Consider the following 27,370-nt stretch of genomic DNA (forward strand, 5'->3'; position numbering starts at 1 on the left):
GAAAGAATGAGTGAGTGGGCTTCTTTCTCTTTTTTCCATTCTTCTTCCTTTGGGCAGGTTGAGGAATAGACACGTCATAGCTGGACTGGTCTGATACTGGTGAGTATGGTAGCCATACTGATAGTTGTTAACTGATTATGATTGTTAATAATCAAACCCTCTATTCAGAAGCAAATACTCTGCTCTCTAGCAAGGGGGGAGCATGAGTAATAACATACCTCTGTGAGTATATGGTTTGTTATTGAACAGTCAGAAATTTCTCTAGTTCCTTAAAAGCAATGAATCTGCTCATATATCATTGTATTGCAACCCAGATGACTGAGTTGTAGATATCAGTATATCTATCTTCTCACGGGCATTCGTCCACCTCCTTTAGAACTCATTTTGTTCTGGGAGGTGGTCAGGTGGTTAACTCCCAGCTGGTTTAGGATGTCTATACCTCCCTCCAAGTATAAGTCTATATTATTGTTAAGGTCGAAGGTTTGTTCCGCATATGAAGTAATGCCAAATTTTTAAATCAATTTGTATTTTTCATAGCTAACAAACCTGAGGTCTTAACGTATACTTTTTTATTTGTTTTCCTGGGTTTGGGAAAAGACTGGGCGTCATGGGGTTATTTACGGTCTCTGACCAGCTTTCACCTCGTACGCTCAGGCGTTGCTAGATCTCACAGATTCCTTGCTTACAATCTTTTATTGTAATAACCGGTTACCAGCTATGCTTGGAAAAATATCCTTATTGTTAAGACCTCAGGTTTGTTAGCTCTGAAAAATACAAATTGATTTAAAAATTTGCCATTTGTTCATTTGTCATTTGTTCATTTGTCATTGGTCATTTTGTGAATTGGTGTGTAGTCTTGGTGCTTGTTTGGTGTTTTTGTGTTGGTAGTCAGCGGTTTGTTGGTGACAGTTGGTTTGGTCTTTGGCGGTTTGCTAGTGGCGGTGAGTTTGCTTTTCGATGGCCATACCGCGTTGAAAGCACAGCTTCTTGCCCTGATTGTGTAAAGTTTCCTGGTGAGTAAATGTGTTTGAGATTTTGTTTTTTGCCTTGCTGAACCAAGTGTCCTTTTAGTAATTAAAGTAACGTAAAAGGGAAAGTGTGGCTGGGGAAAATTTGTAAGCCAGGATTGATTAACGTAAATGTGGGGAGGTCTTGCTTGCTTGCTTAGCTTTTGATCCCGCCACAATGTCTAGCACTTACATGGCTGGGTATCCCTCTTGCTTTTCATCATTCATGAGTTTGTGCAAAAACTCAACCCATCAGCTTCTGATGAGAGACTACACTTAGAACCCATCAGTTTGTGATGAGAAACTGAAGAAGAATTCTTTGGTTCTCTTCCTTAATAATTTATTAGTTGTGTCCAGTGCAAACCCTTCTGCATAATCAATAAAAGCTTGACCTCTTAAGCCAGGGTTATGGTCTTTTTATATTGTTGGTAAGCACAGGAAGGGCGTGTCCAAGAACACTGACTTCATTAAGCGATCAAAGAAATGTACAGTTTGTCCTGCAAGTCAGCCATTCTGTATGAAGGCTTTTGGAGAAACTTTCAGTTTCATTAATAAGAGCAGGTGTCTGTCAGCTCCAGCTACCTTTACATCAGTAGGGACATTGCTTTCAAATCTTATGAAGCTTTCCTAACAAATTGTGGTATTTACTTTAACTTTTAGGAGCTGGGCTAAAAAATCATTATGCAACACCCCAGGCTGGGATAACTTTGAGGTTGGCCAATTTAAGAAACAAGCACATCAATGCAAAGAGGAAAATATGCAAATGCACATGGTGTAAAAAAAAAAAATATAAAAAAATTTTCCATACTTCCAACAAGAAGTTGAAAATGACTATGTATTTACAAACCCTTTAGGGGCCTTTTTTTTTTACAAGACAATCATAAATTTTACCAAGATGTACATATTTTTCCTAATAAACAATAGTACAGTCTACTCCCTGTATTCGCGGACTCCGGATTTGCAGACACATATTCACGGGTCCATGTAATGGCCTTATTTGCAGGAAATTTGTTTATTCGCTGTATTTTTCTATGAGAAATATCCACAGATTACTGTATTTTCTTATCAATTAAATCATAAACTGTACTTTTTGCGATAAAACTATTGAGAAGACCAGTTATAAACATTTTCATTTAGTTTTTCTTGAGTTTTAACTAACAAAATAGTAGGCAGTTTTAAGCATTTTTATAGGGATTTCAACTATTTGCAGGTTCTAGCTATTCATGGGGGAAGTCTGGTACCAATCACTGCGAATACAGGGGGGAACACTGTACATATGTTATTTTGTAAAATTATAATTACAGCTCAGACAATATCAAAACATAAGAACTAACATCAGCAACAAATTCTGAGCATATTTGTTGTAAAATATTTATGTAAATTTATTATCAAGATTGAAGATGCAGTGACTTTTTTGGATTATATGTTTTTTTAATATTTCTTTGTACTTTTATATTTGCAAAATTACAATTATAACTGATGTACTATCAGAAAAGATAAGAACTAAAACCAACAGCAACCCTTGGTTATATATATGAGCAAATATGTTATAAGACATCATGTGAGAGAGATAGGCAGTACATCTCTCCTGGAAGTCAAGTACACAACTAACTGTCATGAGGCACCCACTTTATCTGAACCAGTCTAAATGTTGCCATTAGTGAAGTTATGGACTATAGAAGTAACTGCACCTCTTTCCCGCCTGATTCCCCCAAATCAGTGAGGCGTGATATTGTTACTCACAATATTAGGAGTAAATCCATCAACAACCAAAACCAGTTATTACTACTCATGTGAGTATATCCGTTCATTAAGGGTTAAAGATTTAGTTCCAAGCTCCTCTCGAATGAAAAACTCGACTAAGTTACTCAGGTGGCATGAGGCTGGCTAGAGGTTAAATGAATGACTGGCTGGCTTTTTTCTCTCTTCCTTCTTCCTTTATTCCTTCCTTCTTTCTTTTGTAAGGTAGCTGGTGGGTCGGGTCATGTTGGATGGGCTGGTAAAGTACACAATCAGCTGTCCTGTCTTAGAGCTTCAGGTCTCAAATTTCAACACCCTCTGCTCTCCCTGTTACCAGGGTGGAGGGGGAGTGAGAGGGCTAAAGTTGTCATTTGAACTCATCAAATCATGATAGACCCAGACACTAGCTGCCTTCTGACTTGTGCTACCCTACCTTTAGGGAAGCACATTATTCTTCAAAACTTTGGTAGAGTGAGAGTAAAGGCACATCTCACTCTTTGCCCCATCAGTCTTATGTCCATATGCCAGATTGTATAAGAAGTTACAGAAGATTGACCTCTGCTCAAATTCATGACTGGGAATATGACATTTCCGAATGAAATTTAATGGCCAGTCAGCTGAGAGACTACCATCCTACAGGAGTGTCTCCTACATGAAAGGCAATATGTAGTTTTTATTTCTGAAGGTAATTAAATAAGGTAACTGTATTTCTCTAAGCATACAAACTCAGGCCACTTATCATAACTTTACTTCAGTCATCTCATATAGTCCCTGATACCAAAAGAAACAAGCCCTACCAAAGGAAAAAGTGCTGGCGTACATGAGGTAAGACCTCCTGTTAACCACCTTGTTACCAAGTTTCAACGATCATATCCTGCTTTCATTGATGGATACTTCTGTAATATTGTGTTTTGTATTCATATGAAAAGAATCCTATAAAAATTTGGTATACAGTGGTATTGACATGTTTTTTCCTTTACAAGTATGTACATAAAGCACAAGTACAATACATGTACGTATATAGTTTAATGATAACCATATTCAACAAAATAAATAAAAGAATAAAATATCTCATAATAAAATTTAACATAAAAGATGAACAAAATCATATTTCACCTTGGTCACTATTATCAATTGTGACTCTGATTTGTCTGAATCTAGTTCATCAAGTGTCCGGTTTTGTAGCAAAGGCTGCAATACTAGACCGACTTTTATCATATATGACTCATGTTCTATTTGTAGGGGTCAAATTTATTCTTTCAATCTTACACACAGAATGAATGCAAAGACTGACCTATAACTTGGACAAACCTGAGAAGAATAGACAAAGAAGGATTCACCTATTATTCCCTATTACTGTATTTGCCCATGGGTAGTTGTCCCCTTGACCAAGCCTGTAGTATGAGGATCCCAGGACTCTGAGGATAACCACTGGAAAGGCGTCGAACTTGATGTGCATACTCACTCATCCAGTGATTTGGATTCCAGTGTGAGCAGGACATAGTTGCCATTTTAAGAGCGCTTCTAGGTCTCTGAAAAGGCCATTCCCAGTTGCTGGTTGCCCTTCTCTGCTTTCATGTAAGCAATCTGAGGATCGGGATCCTAGTCCCGATCCTTTTGTAGGTTTTGGAACATTCCAAACCATTCACCACCTGTGGTTTCAGTGTTGGATCGCCAGTATGTTGCATCCAAATGGGCTTCCCAGAATCTCGTGTTGGGATCAGAGTGATCCAAGTGTTCTGTACGATCCAGTGGATCCAAATGTACTGTGGGATCAGGGGGATCCATGTTTCCAGTGGAATCTGTGGGATTCATGATACCAGTTGGATCTGAGGGATCCATGTTACCAGTGGATTGTAAGGGACCCAAGCTCCCAGTGGGATGATATGAATCCAAGTGTTCAGTGGGATCCAAGGGATCCAAGTGTCCAGCGGAATCCATGCAATCTGGTGGGTCTGAGTGCATGGAAGGATCAAGGAGTGTAGTGTCTAAGCATACAGTGCTTGAGTGTTCACCTGTGCTTGCGTGTAAACCAGCAAATGTTCGCTCATCTCTAGGTTTGGCGCCAACTTCTAGTAGTGTTGGCGTCTCACTCTAGGCTTCATACGCCCCAAACAGGAGCCAAAGAGTTTGCATCTTCCTACTGTTCAGGATCCTTCTTTGGATCCAATCTGATGTCGTTTGGATAGTATCCTGGATTTGCTTCAGAATCCATCAGCAACTTGGGGAAACTTCAATATTAGCTACTTCTCTGTTTTTGATCGAAGAAGAGGATATGGAACAGGATCAGCCATCATCTGCCTATTCATATTTGTTGTGCTACTTTCTTTGTTGTTTCCTAATTTCTTCTTGCCTTCTCGCCAGTGACTCCTTTGTCTCCAGGCTCAGCTTTCATGATGAGACGGCATGTCGAAGCCCCCAGGTTGCTTTGAATGGTACTCTCCTCCTCCTCAGAGAAAGTCCTGGTTGGTATTGAGAATTGGCTCTCAGAAAAGAGGGCTGCAGGAAAGGTTGTATTTTACACCCCTCCTTCTTGCTTGTTGAAAAGGAGATACCTTTCTTGCATAACTGGAGAAGCTCCTTATTTGGGCGTTTCTGCTTCCTCCCAAGGGGACTTCTCCAGCTTGATCGATTCGTCCAGGAGGTCGGCTTTCTCATCCATCGAGATGTTATTCATTACTTTGGAACTTGATTACTTAGTATGGGACATGTTTAAAGTGTTTGGAATATTAAGTTTCCTAGATTGGATGATATGCGCACTAGCCAAGAAGATCAAGGATTGTGCCTCACTTCAATCCAACTTCTTGGCAGACTGGTTAGGAGTTCTTTCCTGTGCTGATAAGGCAATTAGAGATGATTCTCAAGAGCTGTGGCCTTCTTTACTGTTGGGATCCTCAAAGAAAGGGAACAATGGTGTTTGTTCACCACAAAGGGGTTAAACTTTCCCAGAGGTCAGCTGTCCTGTTTGCACCTTTGGATCCCTGTAGTTTCCCCGTGCCACCATAGAGCATGTAACAGCTGAACTTCAAAAGAAATCCATTCAGGATTTGTTACCGGCTTCTTCCAAAATACCTAAGGAAACAGTTTGTGCGCCTACTGTTTCGTTCTCCTCTAGAACGGTCTCCCCTCTGCAACAGCTGCCTTTTCGTGGTGGCAGAGGTAAGTTTCAGCCACGCCCTCGAACCAGCATTTGGTTGGTGTGACCAACCGAGAAGGCATCGAACAAAACCACCTCTCGCAAGTGAGGATCCAGTTGTCCGTGCTCCGATGGGGGCCAGACTTTGTCACTTTTGGAGCAAGTGGGAAGAAAAGAAGGCTGAACCTTGGGTACTGCAAGTCATCAAAGAAGGGTACTCCATCCCTTTTAAGAACCCTCCCTTTTAAGAATCCTCTCAGAAGAGATCGAATCCCTTCTCAGGAAGGGAGCTGTAGAGGTGGTCAAAGACGTAAGCATGAATGGGTTTTACAACCATCTGTTTCTTATTCCCAAGTCATTAACGGTTTGGAGACCTGTCCTGGACGTCGATGCCCTGAATTTTTCTGTGAAGACCATGAAATTCACAATGGGAACCAATCATTCAGTCCTGTCAGCCATCTGTCAGGGAGATTGGATGGCTATATCCATATTCCCATACACCAAGAATCCAGGAAATATGTAGGGTTTATGTTCCAAGACAGGGTCTTTCAATTATGGGCTCTGTGTTTCAGCCTCTCTACAACTCCACAGGTTTTTACCCAGGTTCTCACTCCACTAACAAAGTGGCTACACATCTCAGGGATCAACATATGTCTATATCTAGACAACTGGCTCTTTCACTTCCCATCCAGATCAAAATGCATGGAGGACCTTCAAGAGACTTCTTTTGGCGTAAAATCTAGATTTTTTTTATCAACACGCCCAAATCCCAGTTAGCCTCGACTCAGTCGATTCAGTATAAGGGAATGAAGATAGAATCGCAGAGTTTTCAGGCCTTTCTGTCTAACAAAAGAGTCCTATCCTGCCTCCAGACAGTTCGAGAGTTCTTCTCTCACCAAGCGTTTACTGCCAACTAATGGATGAGGTTCTGGGAACTCTCTTCCATAGAGAAGTTTGTGCCTCTGGGAAGACTTCACTTGAGACAGTTTTAATTCTTCCTAAAGGCCAGTTGGCAAAGTAAACTCCTGCTGGGCTATTAAAGAGGACCTCAAGTGGTGGCTCATAGAAGGAAGATTTGCGGAAGGGAAGTAAGTGTTTCCTCCGTGTCCAACCACACACTATACATATACTCATGTGCATTGGATCTGGGTTGGGGTGCTCTTCTGGAGAATGTAGAGGTATCAGGGACATGGTCCCGATCAGAAAGGAACCTCCATATAAATATGAAAGAGCTCAAAGCGATTCGTTTGGCTCTTCAGCATTTTACTACAGTGACTTACAACAGCATAGTCATAGTTCACTCGGACAGTAAGACAACCTTGCATACATAAGAAACCACCAGGGAGGGACTTACTTGTTCTCTCTGTATGAAATGGCCAGGGACCTTCTCCTCTGGGCCCAGGATAATCACACCAAGATTGTCACAAGACTTATTCAAGGGAAGTTAAACATCCTTGCAGATGAATTAAGCTGTTGCAAACAGGTACTACTGACAGAGTGGACACTGAATCAACAGATATGCATTGACCTGTGAAAATGGGGAGGTGGGGGGGAAGCCATTGATAGATCTGTTTGCAATGTTGAGGAATCATCAACTTCCCCAGATTTTCTTGCATGGGCAACAGATGCGATGGCCCAGAATTGGTTGAATCTTGACGTTTTGCATTCCTACCCTTCAGTATGGTGAGGGATGTCATAAACAAGTTCCGATCAAGTGGCCCCCTTTTGGCCACAAAAGAATGATTTCCAGACCTCCTCAACTTTCTTGTGGATTTCCCAAGACTTCTTCCACAGAAAAGAAGTCTACTCAAGCAACTGCATTACTACCACTGATTCTATCAACTCTTGCTCTGACAGGGTTCAGACTGTCAGGAAGCTTGTCAGAGCAAGAGGCTTTTCAAGACCAGCTGCGAGCAATTGCAAAGTGTTGACACCAGTCTTCCTCCAAGGTCTATCAATCTACGTGGGCAGTCTTTTGCAGCTGGTGTAAAAGACATAACGACTTCTTATACCTCTGTAGCTCAAATAACAGACTTTCTGCTATTTTTAAGAACTTCACAACATTCAACTACCTTTGCAGTCAAGGGCTATAGGGCCATGTTAAACTCAGTTTCAGACACAGGTGGCTTGAATTATCCTCTGACAAAGACATCAGTGATGTGATTAAGTCTTTTGAGACATCCAAACTGGAGAAAACAGCTACACTGTCATGGAACCTAGATGCTGTTTAAAATGGCTCTCTGGACCTCCATTTGAACCTCTTCAAGCTTCTTCCCTTAGGGATTGAAGTAGAAACTCTCTCTTTTTAGTAGCCTTAGCTGCTGCTAAAAGAATGAGTGAGATCTAGGCTTTAGACAAGAATATAGGCTTCACACAGGGAGGTGCAGTTTGTTCATTGACTATGAGTTTCTTGGCAAAAATTGAAACACCATCCAAATCTTGGCCTCACTCTTTCAATATCAAGTCTTTGACAGATATCCTTGTTCCAACAGATCAAGAAAGGACTCTGTGCTCAGTAAGAGCGTTAAGACATTACAGTCGACCCCCGCTATTTGTGGACTTGCAATTTGCAGACTTGCCTATTTGCAGATTTCCCTATGGACTGTACATACCCATTATTCACAGAAAATTCACCTATTCGCAGTATTTTTCACTGACAAATATTTGCAAATTACTGTATTTTCATATAATTTTTGTAACTTAATGCACTTTTAGTGATAATACTATTAAAATACTCAGGTTTAAGCTTTTTTTTTTTAACTATCAAAATAGGCAGTTCTAAGCATTTTTAGAGGGGTTTTAAGTATTTGTGAATTTTACCTATTTGCAGGAGCATGTGGTACCCATCCCCCACGAATATGGTGGGTCTACTGTACTTGGAAAGGGCTAAGAGAATCAGAGGTCTCTCCCATAACCTCTGGTGTTTGGTCAGGGACCCGTCTCGTCCTCGGTTCAAAAACGCCATGACATTTTTCTTAAGAGATATTATCTCTGAATCTCATTCGAAAGTTAGAGAAGAAGACTTTCCTATTTTTAATGTTAAAGGCCATAAAGTTAGGGCAGTAGCCACTTCTGTGGCTTTCAGAAGTAATTTATCTCTTACGTCAATTGTACAAGCTACATTCTGGAGATGCAAATCAGTGTTTGCAAATGTTTATTTACGTGATGTGGAAATAATTTATGATAACTGTGGTGCATTAGGATCCTTATATATTGTTGGCATGGTATTGGGAAAGGATGGGTTGGAGAATTTACCAGTTTTCCTCTATTCACTCACCTTGACACTGGTCGTCGAGTTTTTGAGAAGCTTGGGGTGTACTGTACCTGGAGTAACCACCAATCATGGTTTTTATGGATGGGTAATGGTAATTGTTTTTTTTATTTGGTGTTTGTGTAACTGGGATTTCTGGATGATTTTTGTGTTTATTCCCAGGGCAAGGGCTTGTGTTTATTGTAAGGCTTTGGCAATTATCGGAGCATTCCTCAGTTGCAAAGCACCCCACTAAAGTAGAGGCAACACCTGGTTTTACTGCAACTCCACTACAGGTCAAGATGAGCTCTGACTGGAGGCAGTATCTTCCTGCTGGAGCTCTCTTACCAGGAAGGTTACAACAAGCATTTTTAATCATTCTGGCTAATTTAGTACCTATTACAAATTCACCTCCATTACAGTGGACCCCCTGTATTCACGGGGGATGCGTTTCAGACCCCCTGTGAAAAGCTAGCATCAGTGAATACTTAAAACCCTTATAAAAATGCTTAAAACTGCCCATTTTGTTAGTTCAAATGCAAGAATAAACCACAAAAAATGCTTATATGTACTTAGTTTTATTACAAAAAGTGCATTTAATCATGAAATTGATATGAAAATGTACAGTAAGGATATTTCTCATAGAAAAATACTGTGAATATGCAAATTTCCTGTGCATAATGGGTAGATATGGTCCATAGAGAAATCTGCGAATATGCGAATCTGCGAATGTCGAGAACACGAATACGGGGGGTCCACTGTACTGAGTGTTTTTGAGTAGTATATGTCCATGTTTCCCACCTCTTGTCAAAGTGGGATTCAGCTATGTAGTAGTTACTTGTAAGTTACTTATATAAGAAAGACATTATTATGATAAAATAAATTTTTATATATACTCACCAAGTGACTAGTACATGATTGGAACCTGCCCTCCTCCCCTTTCATGGACATAGGGCACAAATGAATTGAGCTCTTCAGCTGTGTTGTACCTATGCTTCCTGAAAATGGGCGGGGCCAGTTACCTACACCAAAAACAAAAGAATCGCTTCTGCAAATTTCAAATTTAAACTGCCAAAAAATTTAGAAACTTATAGGTATGTAGTTACCTGGCAAGTACGTATATATAAAATCTTACTTTATCATAAAAATGTCATATTTCAACCAGCCTTCCAGAATGGATCGAGTTCGAAGTCCGAGCTACTATGTACTGTATTTTACTGTATGAACATGGAGTGCTGCCAAATAATTAAAAGATTTTTTTTACTCCATGACAATGTTTAGAAATATTTTTAGTTTCTCCATTTAAATTTCAACTAATTTTTTGTTTATTCACATTTGTATCCTTTTGTAATTAAACCACTTGACCAACATAACACTGGAATTTTACAGGTTATACGAGCTGAAAGAAACAGTCTCAACAACAGGTTTTTGCCTTACTCAGAAATTGAAACTGAAGCAGTACTTTCTGTGGATGATGATGCCCATCTACGACATGATGAAATTGTCTTTGGCTTTAGGTAAATATTTTACAGTATTTATATTGCTTCTTAAATCTTCTTATATTTAAGCAAAAGTGCAAATCTGATTACTGTTTGTTAATTAGATTATCCATTAGTTACAGCTACAGTACTTTATCTTTATACTTATCTATTTATTATTAAGGAAAGCTATCTATTGTTAAGGAAATGGTATTCAGGATAGTTAAGAATATGCATGTTAAATGTTTTTGTTGGTACTTTTACTTGAAACTGAATAAACTAGACACAGGAGATAGAAATGCATTATCATTACCATTTATGCATACAAAATTAGAAAATTGTTGTATTGTCATGTCTTTTTTGTCTTTATATTTGCTTGGATGATATTTAAGGATGTTGTGGCTGGATTTTAATGACATTTTATGTAGAAATGGAGGAGTGGCCAAGGAAGAGTACCTTGTATGTATTGTATTTTGAGAATAAGCCCAGGAAAGGCAGACTCATTCCTTTTTACTCTAATACATAGTCAGATGGTTAATTAGAAAATAAAATTGGAAAATGACAAACATGAACTATTAGACTTGAATCTCCTACTGTACTACTTTGTAGGGGGTGTAATGTTGTTTGTGTACCTCACTTGGTGCACTGTAGGCAATCACTAAAGAATGTTTGCAGCTTCCCTTAGGCCCCTAGCATTACCCACTTTTTATGTTTCTATCTTACTTCCATTCCTACTTCCCTTCTTCAGTCATGCCGGTCAACCCCTTATTGTGACCATGAGTTTTTCATAGTTCCTGCTTTAGATCCTTGTAGTACATACTTCATCCTTCATCTCCTTTATTTTATAGATGTCTATTTTGCTGTCCAACCACTCCAACTCCCTCTTTTCACTGTCTTAAACACCAAAATGTTGAAAATGCCCTAGAGCTTGGTTTGATATCAAATTTCACATAAGTGACTTAGCAAACAATTACATTAGCTGTACACTTTCTTACCTGGCAGTCGAAAATTCAAATTCCTGGCGGCGGTAGCGCCATTGTTCATGTAGGTGATACAGATCCCGCCCACTTTCGGGAATACCTGGTACTACTGAGCTTAAGACTTCAATTTGTTTTCTGCTGGCCACGGGGTAACACCGGTGGTTTGTGTTGCAGTCGACTTTCGTCGCCATTGTGGATTTTTTCTTTTTGGTGATGTACAATTTCTTGGTTGGCTTTTTTGCTTCATCAGTTAGCTGCCTAGTTATTAACGAATTATTACGAAGATGTCTGATGCTAGTTCTTCTTCAGTTAGGTTTTGCAGGAGTGGTTGAAAACTAGATTAGCTAAACTATGTTACGATCCGCACTCCAAATGTGTTAAATGTAGGGTCAGTGCTGTAGCAAGGAATTAACTTGTGATGAGTGCCATAGTTTAGATGAACAAGGTTGGAAGACTTTTCAAGCTCATTTGGATAAGATGGACAAAGATAGGAAAAGGAAAGCAGCTCTTAGAGTGGGTAGTAAAACTAGAGTAGAGACAACTCTTGTGTCTTCAGAGGCAAACAAACCGTCACTATCTTCTCCACTTTTATCGAATTTTTCACCTATTGATAGTCCTCCAACTTCAGTACCAATTACCCCAGACCAGGTATCCCATGTTTCCGATCCCAACACCATTTCCTTGTTAGAGTCCAAGATGGACAAGAAATTTGAGTTCTTGGCAAAATCCGTTATGGATTTGGGTATGTCGTTTCGTGCGTACATAGAGAAGTCAAGTGAAAAGGCCAGTGTTAGGCCAAGTGTCAGTGTTGTGTCCGAGGAGGCGGCTGTCCGTTCCCCCTGTTCTCCTAGACGAAGGTCACTGTCATACTCCCCAGCTCCCGGGAGAAGACATACCGGAGGTCGAAGGGAGACTGGGGGAGTTTGCCCACGGTCAGTCGCCGACTCGACTCGCGAGTGTCCAGAAAACGCTGCTGGAAAGGCGTAGATATCAGTGACGCGCAGTTGTCGTCTGACTCGGAAGTGCAGTCGCCTGTGTCGAGGCGAAAAGTGTGGTGTGATTTAGTGTTGTGTCCGTTGAAGAGACATGCCCAGCTTACGAGAGGGATGTCGCTGCCTGTTAAGAAATACAAGGAGCACTGGAGTCCACAACCTTCCTGCAGTTTCTCACTGGACCAGTTTTTCCGGGAAGATCATCAGTCCTCTTTGGATGGAGTCAGACGCTCACGTGTGTCACAGCGCTCGCGTGTTTGTGAGACTGCCTCGCCTCGTTGTGTATCAATTGTTCATTCGCCTCGAGGAGTTTTGACTTGTTTGCCCCATTCGTCTCTAACTGTTTCGACTCATTTGCCTCGAGCTGCTTTGACTCGCTCGCCTCATACGTCTTGAGCTGTTTCGACTCGTGCGCCTCATTCGCCTCGAGCTGCTTCGACTCGTTCACCTCATACGTCTCGAGCTGTTTCGACTCGTGTGCCTCATTCGCCTCGAGCTGCTTCGACTCGTTCGCCTCATACGTCTCGTGTTGTTTCGACTCCCAATCGTTCGTTTTCGAAGAAGAGCCGTACGACAGCCACGACTTCGTCTTCGCCTAAGGATGATGCGAAGGCCAAACCCTTCCTTGCTAGAGGATTCCGCTTTGGGTTCCTTTAAACATCAACTTCAAGAATTGATGGTCTTTTTAAAGAAGACAACGAGCCAGACGGAAGAGGAAAACGGGGTATCGGCTGTCCTGTCGGAAGAGGAAACTCAAGACCAGGATGCGAAGCCCTTTTCTGCTTATTCTAGTCTGTTAAGGTTTCTTTTACAGACTTATCCGGATTTTTTTTAACCTGCTTCGCCTTCTTCACCTCCATCGATGTTTGTGAAGGATAGGAGATCAGCGCCTTCGGGGTTACCGAAACTAGTTCTTTCTCAGTCCTCGAAGAAAGCACTGAAGGAAGTAGAAGAGTGGCTTGCTAAGAAGAGGGAGTCAGGCACGGCTTCGTTCGCTTTTCCTCCATCGAAGCTGCAGAATAAAACCTACAGGTTTTATGCGACAGGAGAAGTTCCTTCTTTGGGAGTTTCTGCCTCCTCCCAAGGAGACTTCTCCAGTCTTGTGGACTCAAGCAGAAGAGCAGCGTTCTCGGCTGCGAAAGTGTTGTTCTCTTCACCCGAGTTGGATCACCTGGTGAAGAACTTATACAAGTTGATCGAAGTCTTCAGTTTTCTGGATTGGACTATTGCAGTGTTAGTCAGCAAAATTGAAGATTGCCAGTCTCTAGATGAGGATGTCTCTGTCGACTGGCTCAATGTGTTGTCCTGTGCGGACAGGGCAGTGAGAGACGGTTCTGGGGAATTGGCCGCCCTATTCACTATGGGAGTACTAAAGAAGAGAGAACGGTGGTGCTCCTTCACATCTTGAGGAGTAACTACGAACCAAAAATCGGCTTTGTTGTTCTCCCCCCTGAGTAAATCTCACCTGTTTCCAGAAGAAACCATTAAACATGTGTAGTACAGCGGCATAGCAAAAAAATTCATAAGAATTGTGCATTTGGTGATGGAAGCACCAAACATGGAGAACATTTTCAGATATGGAACCACTTTTGTAGTAACCCCAATGTGGCCGCCATATTGGATTTCAAAATGGCGGCTTACAAATCTTTAATTACAGATAATTCTGGTTATGTACCAGCTAGAGACTTGGTTTTAGTGTCTAGATATACATATTTGAGGTCAAGGAATTGAATGGTTCTAGTTAGAAGTTGATTTGGTGACGCCATATTGGATTTCAAGATGGTAGGCTAAAAAAAAGAGAAATTTATGACTGATATATTTGGTTATGTGCCAGCTATATACTTGATTCTGGTGTCTAGATGTACAAATGTGAAGCCAAGGAATTAAATAGTTGTAATGAAACATGTTTTAATTCACATTATCAACTGATAATCAAGTGATAATCCCATAATTATTATGTACATTTATATGCATGTAATTTTACACACGACAAGCAAGAGAACTTGCGTATCAATCAATTCAATAACACGTAAGTTCTGCACAGTTCCAAATCAGTCTGAGCAATCACCATCACAGCCACATAGTGCTGTGCATTTCAGAGCTGCTTTCTTACACTTGCATCTCCCACTGCAACCCTTTTTGCACCCACAAGAGATCAGTTCATAGCAGGATTTGGCAGCTTCTGGTAGTGTTGTCCACAAAGGATCAAACTGTCCGTCATTTTCCACCCACCCCCAGTCACATGGTGATGGTAGAGTGCAGCGTGGGACAAGAGACTGCCCCCAACAATATCCACCCTGGTATGTTGCCCTCTTCACATGCTGTTCTAGGGCTGCCTGTGTTGGAGGTATTGCTTCAATAGATCGCGCTTTCTTTGCAAAGAGTTTCTTCCTTGCCAGATTCACCTCTGAACATGTACATGTTCGGTCGTACAGGAGTACTATGTATCTCTCCAGGGTTGCCAATGTGTCCTCAGAAATCTCACTTGGTGCAGATGCCAAGGTCAGAAATGCATTTGTCACTTCTGGGAAATGTCCCATACTGCCCATGCAGTTATCTTGCCACGACCTGCAAAAGCTTGAGATGTGTGATTGCATGGAAGACTGGCAGTGCCCTGGATTTGTCTGGCCCCAGTGAAGCAGCCAGCTTGTGTGCTGCTATGTAGCGGAAGCTCTTGCCAATACCAACTGCTAGCCATAGTTCATCGACTGCCTCATGTAGCTCCTGGGCCATCCACACAGCAAGAACCACCACATCTGTGTCCACGGTACGGATGAGTATTCTGCGGTGTCCAGATTTAACAGCATCTGCTGCATGAACCATCATGCGCGTGTCCGCTTCCTCGTGATTGCATGGGGCCAAAGCTGCTGTGTCTTCAAAGGGTGGTACAGCAATGACCTGTTGATATAAGCATAAAAATGTCATATATTTGGTGAAGGCTGTCAACTGATCATCAAAAAAATCTATATGAAATTAACATTAATTTTATATACAGATCCATGACAATGTGGGTACATGTATTGACATATGATATAAACAGGGGATTCAGATTACCTGTTCACTGTCAGTAGCAATCAGCTGTTTCTCTGGCACATTGATGGACCCCATGACCTGCTTAGACAGGAAGCGGAAGAGTTCTTCCTTGTTCTCGTCGACACGGAAGAATGTGTGCCAGTTCCCTGGTAACAGGGCAGTGCCAGTAACACGTCTGCGGATTCCCTTGCCTCTGTTAGCCCTTGCAGTTGCCTTCAAGCTGCCTGAGTTTGCATAGCGGTCCCACACTAGATCCAGACGAGAATGATTTTGAAGCCGTGACAGAATGTATGGAACGAATATGTCTGTGGCATAGTCAAGAAATGTTTTGCTGTGGCCAGGGTTCAGCATTTGAACCACTGCAGCCCCATCGAGGATCACAGAAGAGACTTGTGGTGGGTGAGACGTTGGTTCAACAAGCTGTTCCAAAGGCCTCAGCAAGTTAGATTTGGAACCAAAGAGGAACCGTCCATTTTGTGATAGTGCAGGCGGGTGTGCACTGTTCTTATGTTTGAAGAACTGCTCGAGATCGCCATCTCTGGTTTGGCATGCGATGTATAGTCTGGAGAAAAGCTCTGAATCACTCCTTGCAGAGGCGAGTTGTTGCTTGCTCTTATTGGCACTTTTCACCTTGATGGATGCAAATAATGGAAGTTTGTTGCATTTGATGACATCATTGAGTGGTTTGGATCTGTCTGCCAGACGTTCCTTCACAAATAAATGGAACTGATCTCGCCCCATCTGCACAGCTGTACGCACACTCTCTACTGCAGCTGGGCCCAGGATCTCCTGTGTGTCTAGGACCAGCAAATCTGTGCTTTCTTCTTCAAAGGGGTTGCCCATCTCCTCGATGACTGCTGTCAGTGCACGAACATCTTGGACAAATTTCTTCTGTACACTGTTGGTTTGCTCATGGTGGTGGGTGTGCTCCTCCTCTTTTGGGGCAGTTTGTTTGTGAGGTCTCAAATTCTGTGATGACCCGAGCAACTTCAGGGCCAGCCACCATCCACCGTCGAAGGGCACTTGGATTTTCAGTGAGACCCACTGCCCCGCCATCACCTTTGACCATGGCATTGTTTTGCTCATGTGCCTGGTCTAAGGCAATGGCGGAAAAAGCATGCCTGGTCTTCTTGGATGTGAAGTGGCCCATATGGAACTTGGCAGCAACATCTGGATGTTTCTCTGCAAGGCAAACCATGTCCCTGATGTGCACTGGAAACCAGCGAGCATAGTGGACATGATCTAATGCAGCAAACCATGCAGCTAGCTCTGGTAGGGTGTCCATGTACAGTGTGAAGTTCGACTCTCTAAGTGAACGTATGAAGAGGAGTATAGAGAGCTCCAGGTGAAGTACAGTGGCTCAGTACTGAAACTGGAGACATGCTACTGCTCTCATGTCACACCATGCCTCAAACTGCAATAGTTCCTCATCTCTTGCTGTCGCTCTTTCTTTGTATCTTGTATATGCATGGTGCTGAAGTATGTGCAGGGCAGCAGCAGTTACCTGGAGGGCGCGTCTTGTACGGCTGACATGAGCTGCATGCAGGAAGGAGTCTGCTGTGCCTGTTGTTGCTATCTCTGCCTGAACCAATGCCTCTGTCCAACCACTGTCTTGCAGCCAGTTTCCTGCTGTCTTCCAAGCTGCCATCTATATCAGTCATAAATTTCTCTTTTTTTTTAGCATACCATCTTGAAATCCAATATGGCGTCACCAAACACCTCAAATATGTATATCTAGACACTAAAACCAAGTCTCTAGCTGGTATATAACCAGAATTATCTGTAATTAAAGATTTTTAAGCCGCCATTTTGAAATCCAATATGGCGGCGACTTTGGGATTACTACAAAAGTGGTTCCATACCTGAAAATGTTCCCCATATAATATTTGATCATTCCTCCATGTTTGGTGCTTCCATCACAAAATGCACAATTGGTTTGCTATGCCGCTGCACTAGTGCTGTCGGACCTCGAGAAAAAGTCCACCAATGATCTTCTCTTTCAGTCAGCGAGAAGACCTAAGGTACCTCCAGCGACAGGAGCCAAAGCTTCTCCTCTTCAAAAACACCCCTTTCAAGGAGGTAAATCGAGGTGGCAGCAGAGACCAAGAACAAATCTACGAACCACCTCCAATTCTACCAAGAAACCTTCCTTTAAGACAGAGAAATGATCGAAAGGTCCTTCACACACCCGTGGGGGCAAGACTCCACGACTACTGGGAGGAATGGAGTCGAAGAGGAGCAGAACAGTGGGTAATTCAGATGCTTCGAGAGGGATATGTGATCCCTTTTACGCAGGATCCACCACTGCACAATACACCTGTCTGTTTGACAGCATACTCGACAGGATCAACAAGAGCTTTGGCTTTAGCCAAAGAAGTAGAAGGGCTCATCAACAAAGAGGCCATAGAGGAAGTAACAGATACAAACTCCCCAGGGTTTTACAACAGGCTCTTCGTAGTCCCCAAGGCATCAGGGGGATGGAGGCCTGTGTTGGACGTAAGCGCTCTGAACCTCTTCGTCCGGAAGATGAAATTCCGAATGGAAACCAGTCGATCGGTAATGTCAGCCATTGTGATGGTAATTGCTTCATAGCAAAGGAAGATAAAGGAAAGGAGAACGCATTTTCGAGAAGTTCGGCAGCAAGGAGGCTTTCGCGCCCGTGTTGGAGGCGCCGTTTCTCGCAGCTGTTCTGGAATCGTTGGGTGTGTTGTGGAGTGCAACACACGCCTAAGTGGCAGGAGAAATGCCGCGATTTCTGATGCAATACCTCGTCTAGATTCATCTAAGAATTTCTAGAAATCTCGCGAGTCTGTGACGCTCGCCGTAGGCTCTGCCCCCAGAGTGCCGTATAAATACGACGAACGAACTTTGGAGAGCAGTGATCGTAAAAGAGAGAGAGATCGTAAAAGAGAGACTCCAGTTAGTCACAGAGAGATATCCTCAGTAAGAGCCACAGATCAGATTATCAGTGAGAGATCAGCAGCAGCAGAGATCATCCGTGAGATAGGAGAAAAAGGAACCAATGAAGGATCAGAAGAGTTGTTCGAGAGCTGGTTGGATATTGGTCTAGTCGTCTTCAGGAGTGGACGAATTATCTTGTGTTATCTCGACGTCGAGCAGACTTCAGAGAAGAAAAGGTCCTGCTAGAGGTTTTGGGTAGTTCCTGCCTTTCAAGTAAACTAGTTTCTGCAATACGGAGTCAAGAGGACGTCTGCAATTGCCGCTCTACTTTTGGAGAAGCCATCGCTTTGAATTACCAAATTGACTAGCAAGTATTTGAATTGCCTCACTGTTCCCCCAGTTCATGCAGTGTAAGATTCTATCTTTTTATGTAAATAGGAGATACCATTCTGCATTTACCTATGTTAGTAAGCTTGTAAATAAACCTTTGTTGTGTTAGTGTTTCTTTCTATATTCGTATCCACAGTTTCAACTGTTGGTGTTGAAATATATATATATTTTTTTTAATTCATATCGAACCTGAAGCGGACCTCTCTCAGAGGCCGTAATATTGTGTCGACCTTGGCCAGGATATTTCGACACCGTAACATTGTCTCTGAGATCTCAGAGTCCGTAACAGCCATCCAACCGGGCGACTGGATGGTATCTCTCGACATGAAGGATGCATACTTCCATGTCCCCATCCATCAGGACTCCAGGAAGTTCCTGAGATTCATCTTCAAGAAGAGAGTCTTCCAGTTCAGAGCCCTATGCTTCGGTCTGTCAACCGCCCCTCAAGTATTTACTCGGATTCTCGCTCCTCTGGGAAAGTGGCTGCATTTGATGGGGATCAACACAGCTTTTTACTTAGACGACTGGCTCTTGAGAGCCAGATCCAGGTGTCAGTGTGTGAAGGACTAGGAGAAGACACTGACTTTGACACAACAATTGGGTAGCATAGTAAACACGGAGAAGTCCCAATTGATTCCAACTAAGAGGATTCTCTATTTAGGGATGATACTAGACTCTCTAGCTTTTTGGGTTTTTCTCTCCCCGAAGAGGATAGAGTCCTGCCTGTCAACAGTCCAGCAATTTCTGGTCGCCTGTCCTGCTCAGCGCTCGAATGGATGAAGCCTACTCGGGTGACCCTGGCTTCAGTGGAGAGTTTTGTCAGGTTAGGACACCTACACATGAGGCCGCTTCAGTTCTTCCTGAAAGCAAATTGGTCTCGGAAGACACAGTCGGACTCACTAGTTTTCCCCCTGATGGAAGAGATAAAGATGGATCTTCGTTGGTGGCTTTCGAGGGAAAGATTACAAGAAAGAATCTCCCTAGTCGTGTTGAACCCCGACCTGCAGTTTTTCTCAGACGCCTCGGACAGCGGATGGGGAGCCCTCTTAGGAGACAAGAAAGTATCAGGTCTGGGGACAGAACGAGAAAAGACCTTGCACATCAATGGGAAGGAATTGAAGGCCATCCTCTTAGGGCTACAAGCGTTCGACCATTTAGTCACCGGAAGAAACGTAGCGGTCTACTCAGACAACACCACAGCGTTGTCATATGTACGGAAGCAGGGAGGGACCCACTCGTTCTCTCTCAACAAGATAGCTGTAGATCTCACCTGGACGAACGAGAAGAGGATCACCCTTTTTCCAAGATTCGTGCAAGGGAGAATGAACGTACTTGCAGATGAACTGAGTCGGGTAAATCAGGTGTTACCAACAGAATGGACCCTGAACGAGTGTGTCAGGACCTCTGGAAGCTTTGGGGAAGATCATCAATAGATCTGTTGCCACGTTGAGGAACAATCACCTTCCCATTTTTTGTTCTCCGATTCCAGAACCACTAGCGTGGAGAACAGATGCGATGCTGCTAGATTGGACAGGCCTGAATGTTTACGCTTTTCCTCCCTTCGGGATGATAAGAGAGGTCTTAAACAAGCTTCAATCACACCAGAATGTGACAATGACCCTAGTGGCGCCATTTTGGCCCAGGAAAGAGTGGTTCCCGGACATTCTCAATCTGCTGGTGGATTTTCCCAGACTACTTCCACAAAATCCATCGCTTCTCAAACAACCCCATTTCAACTGATATCACCAAGGGTTGTCCGCTCTGGCCCTGACAGGATTCAGACTGTCAGGAACCTGGTCAGAGCAATAGGGTTTTCGCGAAGGGCGTCAGAGGCTATTGCTAGCTGCAGAAGAAGTTCTGCCAAGCTCTACCAGTCCAAGTGGAGAGTTTTTAGGTCGTGGTGCAGACGACATAGCATCTCTTCTTCTGAGACATCTATAACAGAAATTGCAGAATTTTTGTTATTTCTGAGGGACACCAAGAAGTTGGCCACTTCAACTATTAAAGGATGTAGGGCCATGCTTTCATCGGTTTTCAAGCATAGAGGCCTCGACATTTCATCAAATCAGGACATCAGTGACCTGATCAGATCCTTTAGTTCCTCCAAGATTTTCAAGCCTGTAGAAGTGGAATGGAACTTGGATATAGTTTTAAGGTGGCTCAATGGCCCCCAATTCGAACCATTGAATTCTGCAACCTTGAGGGACGTAACTAGGAAGACACTTCCTAGTCGCCTTAGCCACAGCAGGAAGAGTAAGCGAGTTGCAGGCGATGAGAAAGGAAGTGGGTTTTGCCCAGGGCCATGCAGTTTGCTCTTATGTAACAGATTTTCTCGCTAAAAATGAGGATCTTTCGAATCCTTGGCCCCGTTCTTTCAAGATAAAGAACCTAACGGACTTAGTCGGGTCGGAAGATGAGGAACGTACATTGTATCCGGTCAGAGCCATCAGACACTACCTGACTAGGACAGAAACTGTGAGAGGAGAGTCGAACCGACTCTGGTGCTCGGTGAAAGACCCGTCTCGGCCTCTTTCAAAGAATGCAATGTCCTTTTTCCTGAGGAGTTTGATCCGAGAAGCGCATGCCCAAACTCAGGAACATGCTCTTAGGGTGCTGAAAGTGAAGACGCATGAGATTCGTGCAGTAGCTATGTCATTGGCTTTCAGACAGAATATGTCTCTATCCTCCATTATGCAAACTACGTTCTGGAGGTCAAAATCGGTGTTTGCATCTCACTATTTGAAGGAGGTAGAAACTACTTACGAAAACTGCTTTAGATTGGGACCGTTGTCAGTAACGGGAATGGTGTTGGGAGAGGAAGCACAGGGGACTCGTTTTTTTTCCCTCTACTATCTCCTTGCCTTGAATTTGAGGTTTTTTGAGTTTGTGGGAAGCCTGTGGGTACATGTACCTGAAGTACCCACCAGTCCTTATATCTGGTTAAGGGTACCATATGGTTTTTAGTGTAGGTGATGGTTTTTTGTATGGTTTTTTATCTGGTCTTTTCGCCCAGGGCAAAGGCAAATCATTGTTGTTTTTTGTCAATCATCGGTGAACTTCCATGATTGCAAAAATCCCACCATTAGTAGGGACGACCCTGGCCTTTACTGCCACGTCTCCTACATGTGATGAGAGCGCCGACCAGAGGCAGTATCTACCTGTAGCTGCTCTCTCACAAGGTAAGGTACTTTAGACATTATATATAATGTGAGCACATGACTTATTTTTATTTAGAAAGCTGTCCATATACCCACCTTCTGGGTAATGTGGAGTCAGCTAATGTAATTGTTTGGTAAGTCACTTATGTGAAAATGATATTTTAATGATAAAATAAGGTTTCACATATATTTACCAAACAATTACATAATCAAAGCCCTCCCTCCTCCCCACAGATGGACGTTGCGGCTCAATGAATTGAAGTCTTAAGCTCAGCAGTACCAGGTATTCCCAAAAGTGGGCGGGATCTGTATCACCTACACGAACAATGGCGCTACCGCCGCCAGGAATTTGAATTTTCGACTGCCAGGTAAGAAAGCATACAGCTAATGTAATTGTTTGGTAATTATATGTGAAACCTTATTTTATCATTAAAATATCATTTTTATAAATCAGTCAGGGAATCCTTTTGTGCCACATTCCTAGCAATTACAGATGGGTGCCAATGTATTATTTCAAAAGACTCTTATTGACTGCATTTTTCCTACCCACTCCAACCTCGTGCATCTCTCTCTACTTCTTCCTCTAACTAATACCCACTTTTATAGGTTCTGCTTCCTCCAACAAACACTTACTTTTATAGATTCTGCTTCCTCTCGTGGTTCACTTGTCTTACCAGTTTTTATTTTTCCTTTTCATTTCTTAATCTTTTGCAAAAGGAGATGCCTGTTATATACTTCAACATCCTTATGCTTTTTCAGTTCAGCAATTTTTTTCTCTTCCTCCTTATAACTCATTTTCTCTTCCTCCTTATAACTCACATCTTGTCAATCCTAAGCCTTGACTAACCTTCTGACTTTTATAAACCTTCACTCCTAGTTTTCTGGGCTCAGCCCGTGTCGCTTTGTGAAATGTCCTTTTAGCACACATTTCTAAGGTGAATTATTGCTAACATACCAGAGAAAAAAGCTAAATGGAAATGTCAGAATATTCTGACTCGCTCACCTTATATAAAAGGTGTCGGTATGGCTTCTGGGGCGAGTGAAACCACTACCACGGGTCTCTTACCATTTAGATCCATCCTTCCTCGAAATCCCTCTACCTGAGAGGGCCGATGCAAGGCCCGCTCCCAGCTACGACTACTACTAGCACCCCCGACGCCATCACTAGCGCCTCTACCGGTCATCCTTTTCGTTAGCACCATCTTACTCACACGTGTTTTTCTTCACTGTGTTTTTTGTGCTTTCCTTTTTGGATTTATCTATATCATGGAACCCCAAGCCATCGCTGCATCTAAGTTAAGTACTGCTATAAGTGTTTCACCTAATTTTCCAGCCAGGGGCCCGTTTTACCAATTCTATTTAGGTTATGAGACGGCGCCTCCTTCGGCCTTGTAGCCGAGTCATCTGGGTGGCTCGCCCCACGAAATATTTAGCAGTACATATTTTGCATTATACATATTTTGCAGCTTTACCATGTTATTTTATGCTTAGCTTTTCACGGGGATTCCTTAAGCTCTATAGAGCGCGTAGCCTACATCGCTCCTTAGCTCAGTGTTCATGCATGCATGTTCCTTTGTTTTAGGTCTGCATTAGGCTCACTTAGGACATTGGTCCTTCCTTTTAGTCCTGACCACCCTGGCCACCGCCTTCCGTTCCTACGTATCGGCAGCGGCCAGCTCCCTGAGCTGTTAGTCGTCCTCCCTTCTCGGTTGGCTCGTCTAGCTTCTCCAGGACCTTGCTTTCTCTTTTTCTGCTTATTTGTTTTCCTTTCCTCCCCGTGTTGTGTTAGGCTGTTTTTATTCATGCTATGAGACGGTTAGAGGTAGCCTAGGCCACCTCAGACCGCCTGGCAGGTTTGGTAGGGGCTCAAGGTTTACCCTTGAGCCAGTCTAGATCTTCTTCCCCTGTCCCTTCTTCTTCTTTTCAGGGTTTCTCTGAGGATGGGCTTTCGGCTAGACCGAAGTCCATCCAGGCAATCCCTAAGATCAAAGGGAAGCGTGAAGTAAAGACGCTTCAAAAGACGCTGTCTAAGAAGGCGGCTTCGAGCGGTTCTCAAGAGTCTCCGGCTCACCATCCCGGAGCAGAGAAACCCAAGTCGACTTCCCACTCGAAAGGGTCCAGAGGGAAGTCCTCCAGAGACAAGGCTCAGCTTCCGTATGATCCTGAGCCTTCAACCTCTACAGGAGCATGCCCCAAGACTCCCAGAGAGAAGCAGGAACCTAGTTCCTTTGATTCGGACTCCTTCACTGCAAACATCATACAGCAAATGGGTAGTCTGGTAGGGAACTTGGTTCAGGACAAGTTCCAAGAGATGCTCTCTCACATCTCTTCTTCCTTGGAGGAGTCAGGTCAGTCAATCCGGGCCATGTCGGAGAGACTGGCCAACCAGGAGAACCTCATAGCAGGTCTCCGGGAGAACCCTACGGCAGCTCTACCTCAGCCCGGTGTGGCAGCTCAGACCATGCCGGACTACAACACCCTTCCTCCTTACACGGCGAGTAATCCTTGGAGGATATCGTCTTATGCCCCCTTTAAGGACAGGATGCTAACGTTGGCGGACTGTGGAATTCGAAGGATTGAGGACTTCGAGTTCCACCCGGCAGACCTGCAACCCCCCTTCATCGGTTACGCCCGCCTTATGGAGGCAGCTATGAGGAGGGAGGATAAGATCCCAAAAGAGACCATCATCTTCGGTCGGGATCAAGCCCAGAGTGACTGGCTGAGAAACCTGGAAGACTGGGATTGCACTAATACCAGGATTCAAGCGTTTAAAAGCGCTTCTACCATGTTTGTGGTGGACGGAGAGACTCCCATTCCGTTTACCACAAAGGTGACAGAGTTAACAATGCAGGCAACTATGAGAGACGAGCCGATGCCACAGCTCCGGGAAACGGAGCCCACGTCACTCCTCCTTCCTGGTATGGAAGATCTTTGGGCAGATCTCCCAGCCACCTTTTCGGTCGGGAAGTTAAAGCCGGACTGCGCCATCATACAGTTTGCCGAACGGCTTCCCAGACTTCCAGACAGTCTCATTCAAGCTGAATTTGACGCTCGTACAAGGCTATCCAGATCACTCAATACTCTGGTCATGACAGAGGTTTCGGCTGTTACTTATGGTAACGAACCTCTGTTCAAGTTAATAGCCAAATCACACTTACACACTGTTCAATGTGATTTGTACGATTTCATCGTGGCGAGGCGTAACTGCAGGAAACATGTTCTGCAGGAAGTCACCATTCGTCACGAACCGAATAAGTTGCTGGTGGCTTCGATCTGGGGTGCCGACCTTTTCCCAGAATCAGTCGTCAATTCGGTTCAGTATGAGGCGGCAAGACTCAACCAGAGTCTTAAGGTCCGCTGGGGCCTCTCTAGCAAGAGGAAACCGGAGTCGACTTCTTCTTCCAAGAGTCAAAAAGCCTAGGAAATTCCAGCCTTTCCAGGCTCCCCAGCAACAGCAGGTAGTTCAGGCAGTGCCAGTTTCCCAAGTGCAACAGCCTTCTACATTGAAGACACAGCCTCAGCAACAATTTCTGCTGCTGACTCCTCAAGGTCAAGCTTCCACCTCCTTTGCTGTCTCTCCGGCCTTCAACCCAGTGTTTGAAGGTCAGTCGTTCCAACCTTTCAACAGGTTCGGAAGAGGCAGCAGGGCTAGAGGTGCCTTTCGCCAGAGAGGCGGCGGAAGAGCATCCAGCCGAGGGAAGCACTTACGGGGAGGGCGCAGGTCTCGACCTGCCCCGAATCAGTGAGAACCCTCAGGTAGGAGGGAGACTGTTCCTCTTTCGTCACAGATGGAGGTTCAGCAGCTGGGCACAGAGCATTGTGTCCAAAGGCCTAGGATGGAGCTGGACCAAAGGTCCTCCTTCATCCAAGATCTTCTATCAACAGCCGACAACGGAATTGGTAGAGTATGCTCAAGAACTCCTTCAGAAAGGAGTAGTGTCAAAAGTCAAGCATTTAAAGTTTCAAGGTCGCTTGTTCAGCGTGCCAAAGAAAGGCTCAACCAAACGAAGAATAATTCTAGATTTGTCCCGTCTAAACTTATTCATTCGTTGCGACAAGTTCAAAATGCTGACTATCTCGCAGGTGCGGACCTTACTTCCCCGTGGGGCCGTCACCACCTCTATCGATTTTACAGACGCATACTATCATGTCCCAGTGGCAAGACACTTCCGCCCGTACCTAGGTTTCAGGCTAGGGAACCAGGCATTATTCTCCTTCAAGGTAATGCCCTTCGGGCTAAATGTAGCCCCCAGGGTCTTTACGAAGTTAGCGGAGACAGTAGTTCAACAACTCAGGTCTCGGGGAATAATGGTAGTTGCATATCTGGACGATTGGCTCATTTGGGCAACAAGCATCAAAGAATGCCACAAAGCAACGGTCAAAGTAATCCAGTTTCTGGAACACATAGGATTCCAGATAAACAAGATCAAGTCCCGGTTGACACCGGACTCTCGCTTTCAGTGGCTGGGCATTCAGTGGGACTTAAACTCACACACTCTATCAATTCCGTCGTCAAAGAGAAGAGAAAAAGCCAAAGCAACCAGACAATTTCTCAAGTCCAAACAGATATCTCGAAGGAGCCAGGAAAGAATCTTGGGCTCTCTTCAATTTGCCTCAGTAACAGACTTTCTGCTGAAGGCAAAACTCAAGGACATAAACTGCGTCTGGCACTCAAGGGCAAACAGCAGGTCCCGGGACAAGTTGTCCGCTATCCCGGCGATACTACGCAAGCGCCTCCGCCCTTGGGCGGAGGTCAAGAATTTATCAAAGTCAATCCCTCTTCAATTCCCTCCGCCGGCATTAGTTATCCACACGGATGCTTCACTAAGCGGCTGGGGAGGGTACTCTCAGTACAAAAAGGTACAAGGGACTTGGTCCCTTCCATTCCACTGGCTCCATATCAATGTACTGGAGGCTATGGCGGTGTTCCTCACCCTGAAAAGACTTCAACCAGCCAAGGGATCTCACATCAAGCTGGTGTTGGACAGTGCAGTAGTAGTAGTACACTGCATCAACAGGGGAGGCTCCAAGTCAAGCCATGTGAACCTTGTCATGATAGCCATATCTGGCAGCCAAATACAAATGGCACCTATCCTCCACACACCTAGCGGGAATGAAGAACGTGATAGCAGACGCCTTGTCTCGCTCAGTCCCTCTAGAGTCGAGTGGTCTCTGGACAGGCGGTCATTCAATTGGATCTGTCAACAGGTTCCAGGACTCCAGGTGGATCTTTTCGCCACAGAGTCGAACCACAAGCTTCCTTGCTATGTGGCTCCCAACCTGGACCCTCTGGCTTATGCCACGG

General features: G+C 43.9%; 1 protein-coding gene across 1 annotated transcript in view; it reads left to right on the forward strand.

Annotated features, from left to right (window-relative positions):
* Nucleotides 1-27,370, forward strand: part of LOC135224548 (exostosin-3-like) — a 247,063-nt gene that overhangs the window by 162,061 nt on the left and 57,632 nt on the right. Inside the window, exon 7 of the mRNA XM_064263646.1 lies at nucleotides 10,523-10,650. Coding sequence (XP_064119716.1) covers nucleotides 10,523-10,650 — 128 coding nt within the window. The remainder of the gene's footprint in view (nucleotides 1-10,522; nucleotides 10,651-27,370) is intronic.

This window comes from Macrobrachium nipponense, chromosome 12 (genome assembly GCF_015104395.2).
Source record: "Macrobrachium nipponense isolate FS-2020 chromosome 12, ASM1510439v2, whole genome shotgun sequence".
In the NCBI taxonomy this organism is placed as follows: Eukaryota; Metazoa; Arthropoda; class Malacostraca; order Decapoda; family Palaemonidae; genus Macrobrachium; species Macrobrachium nipponense.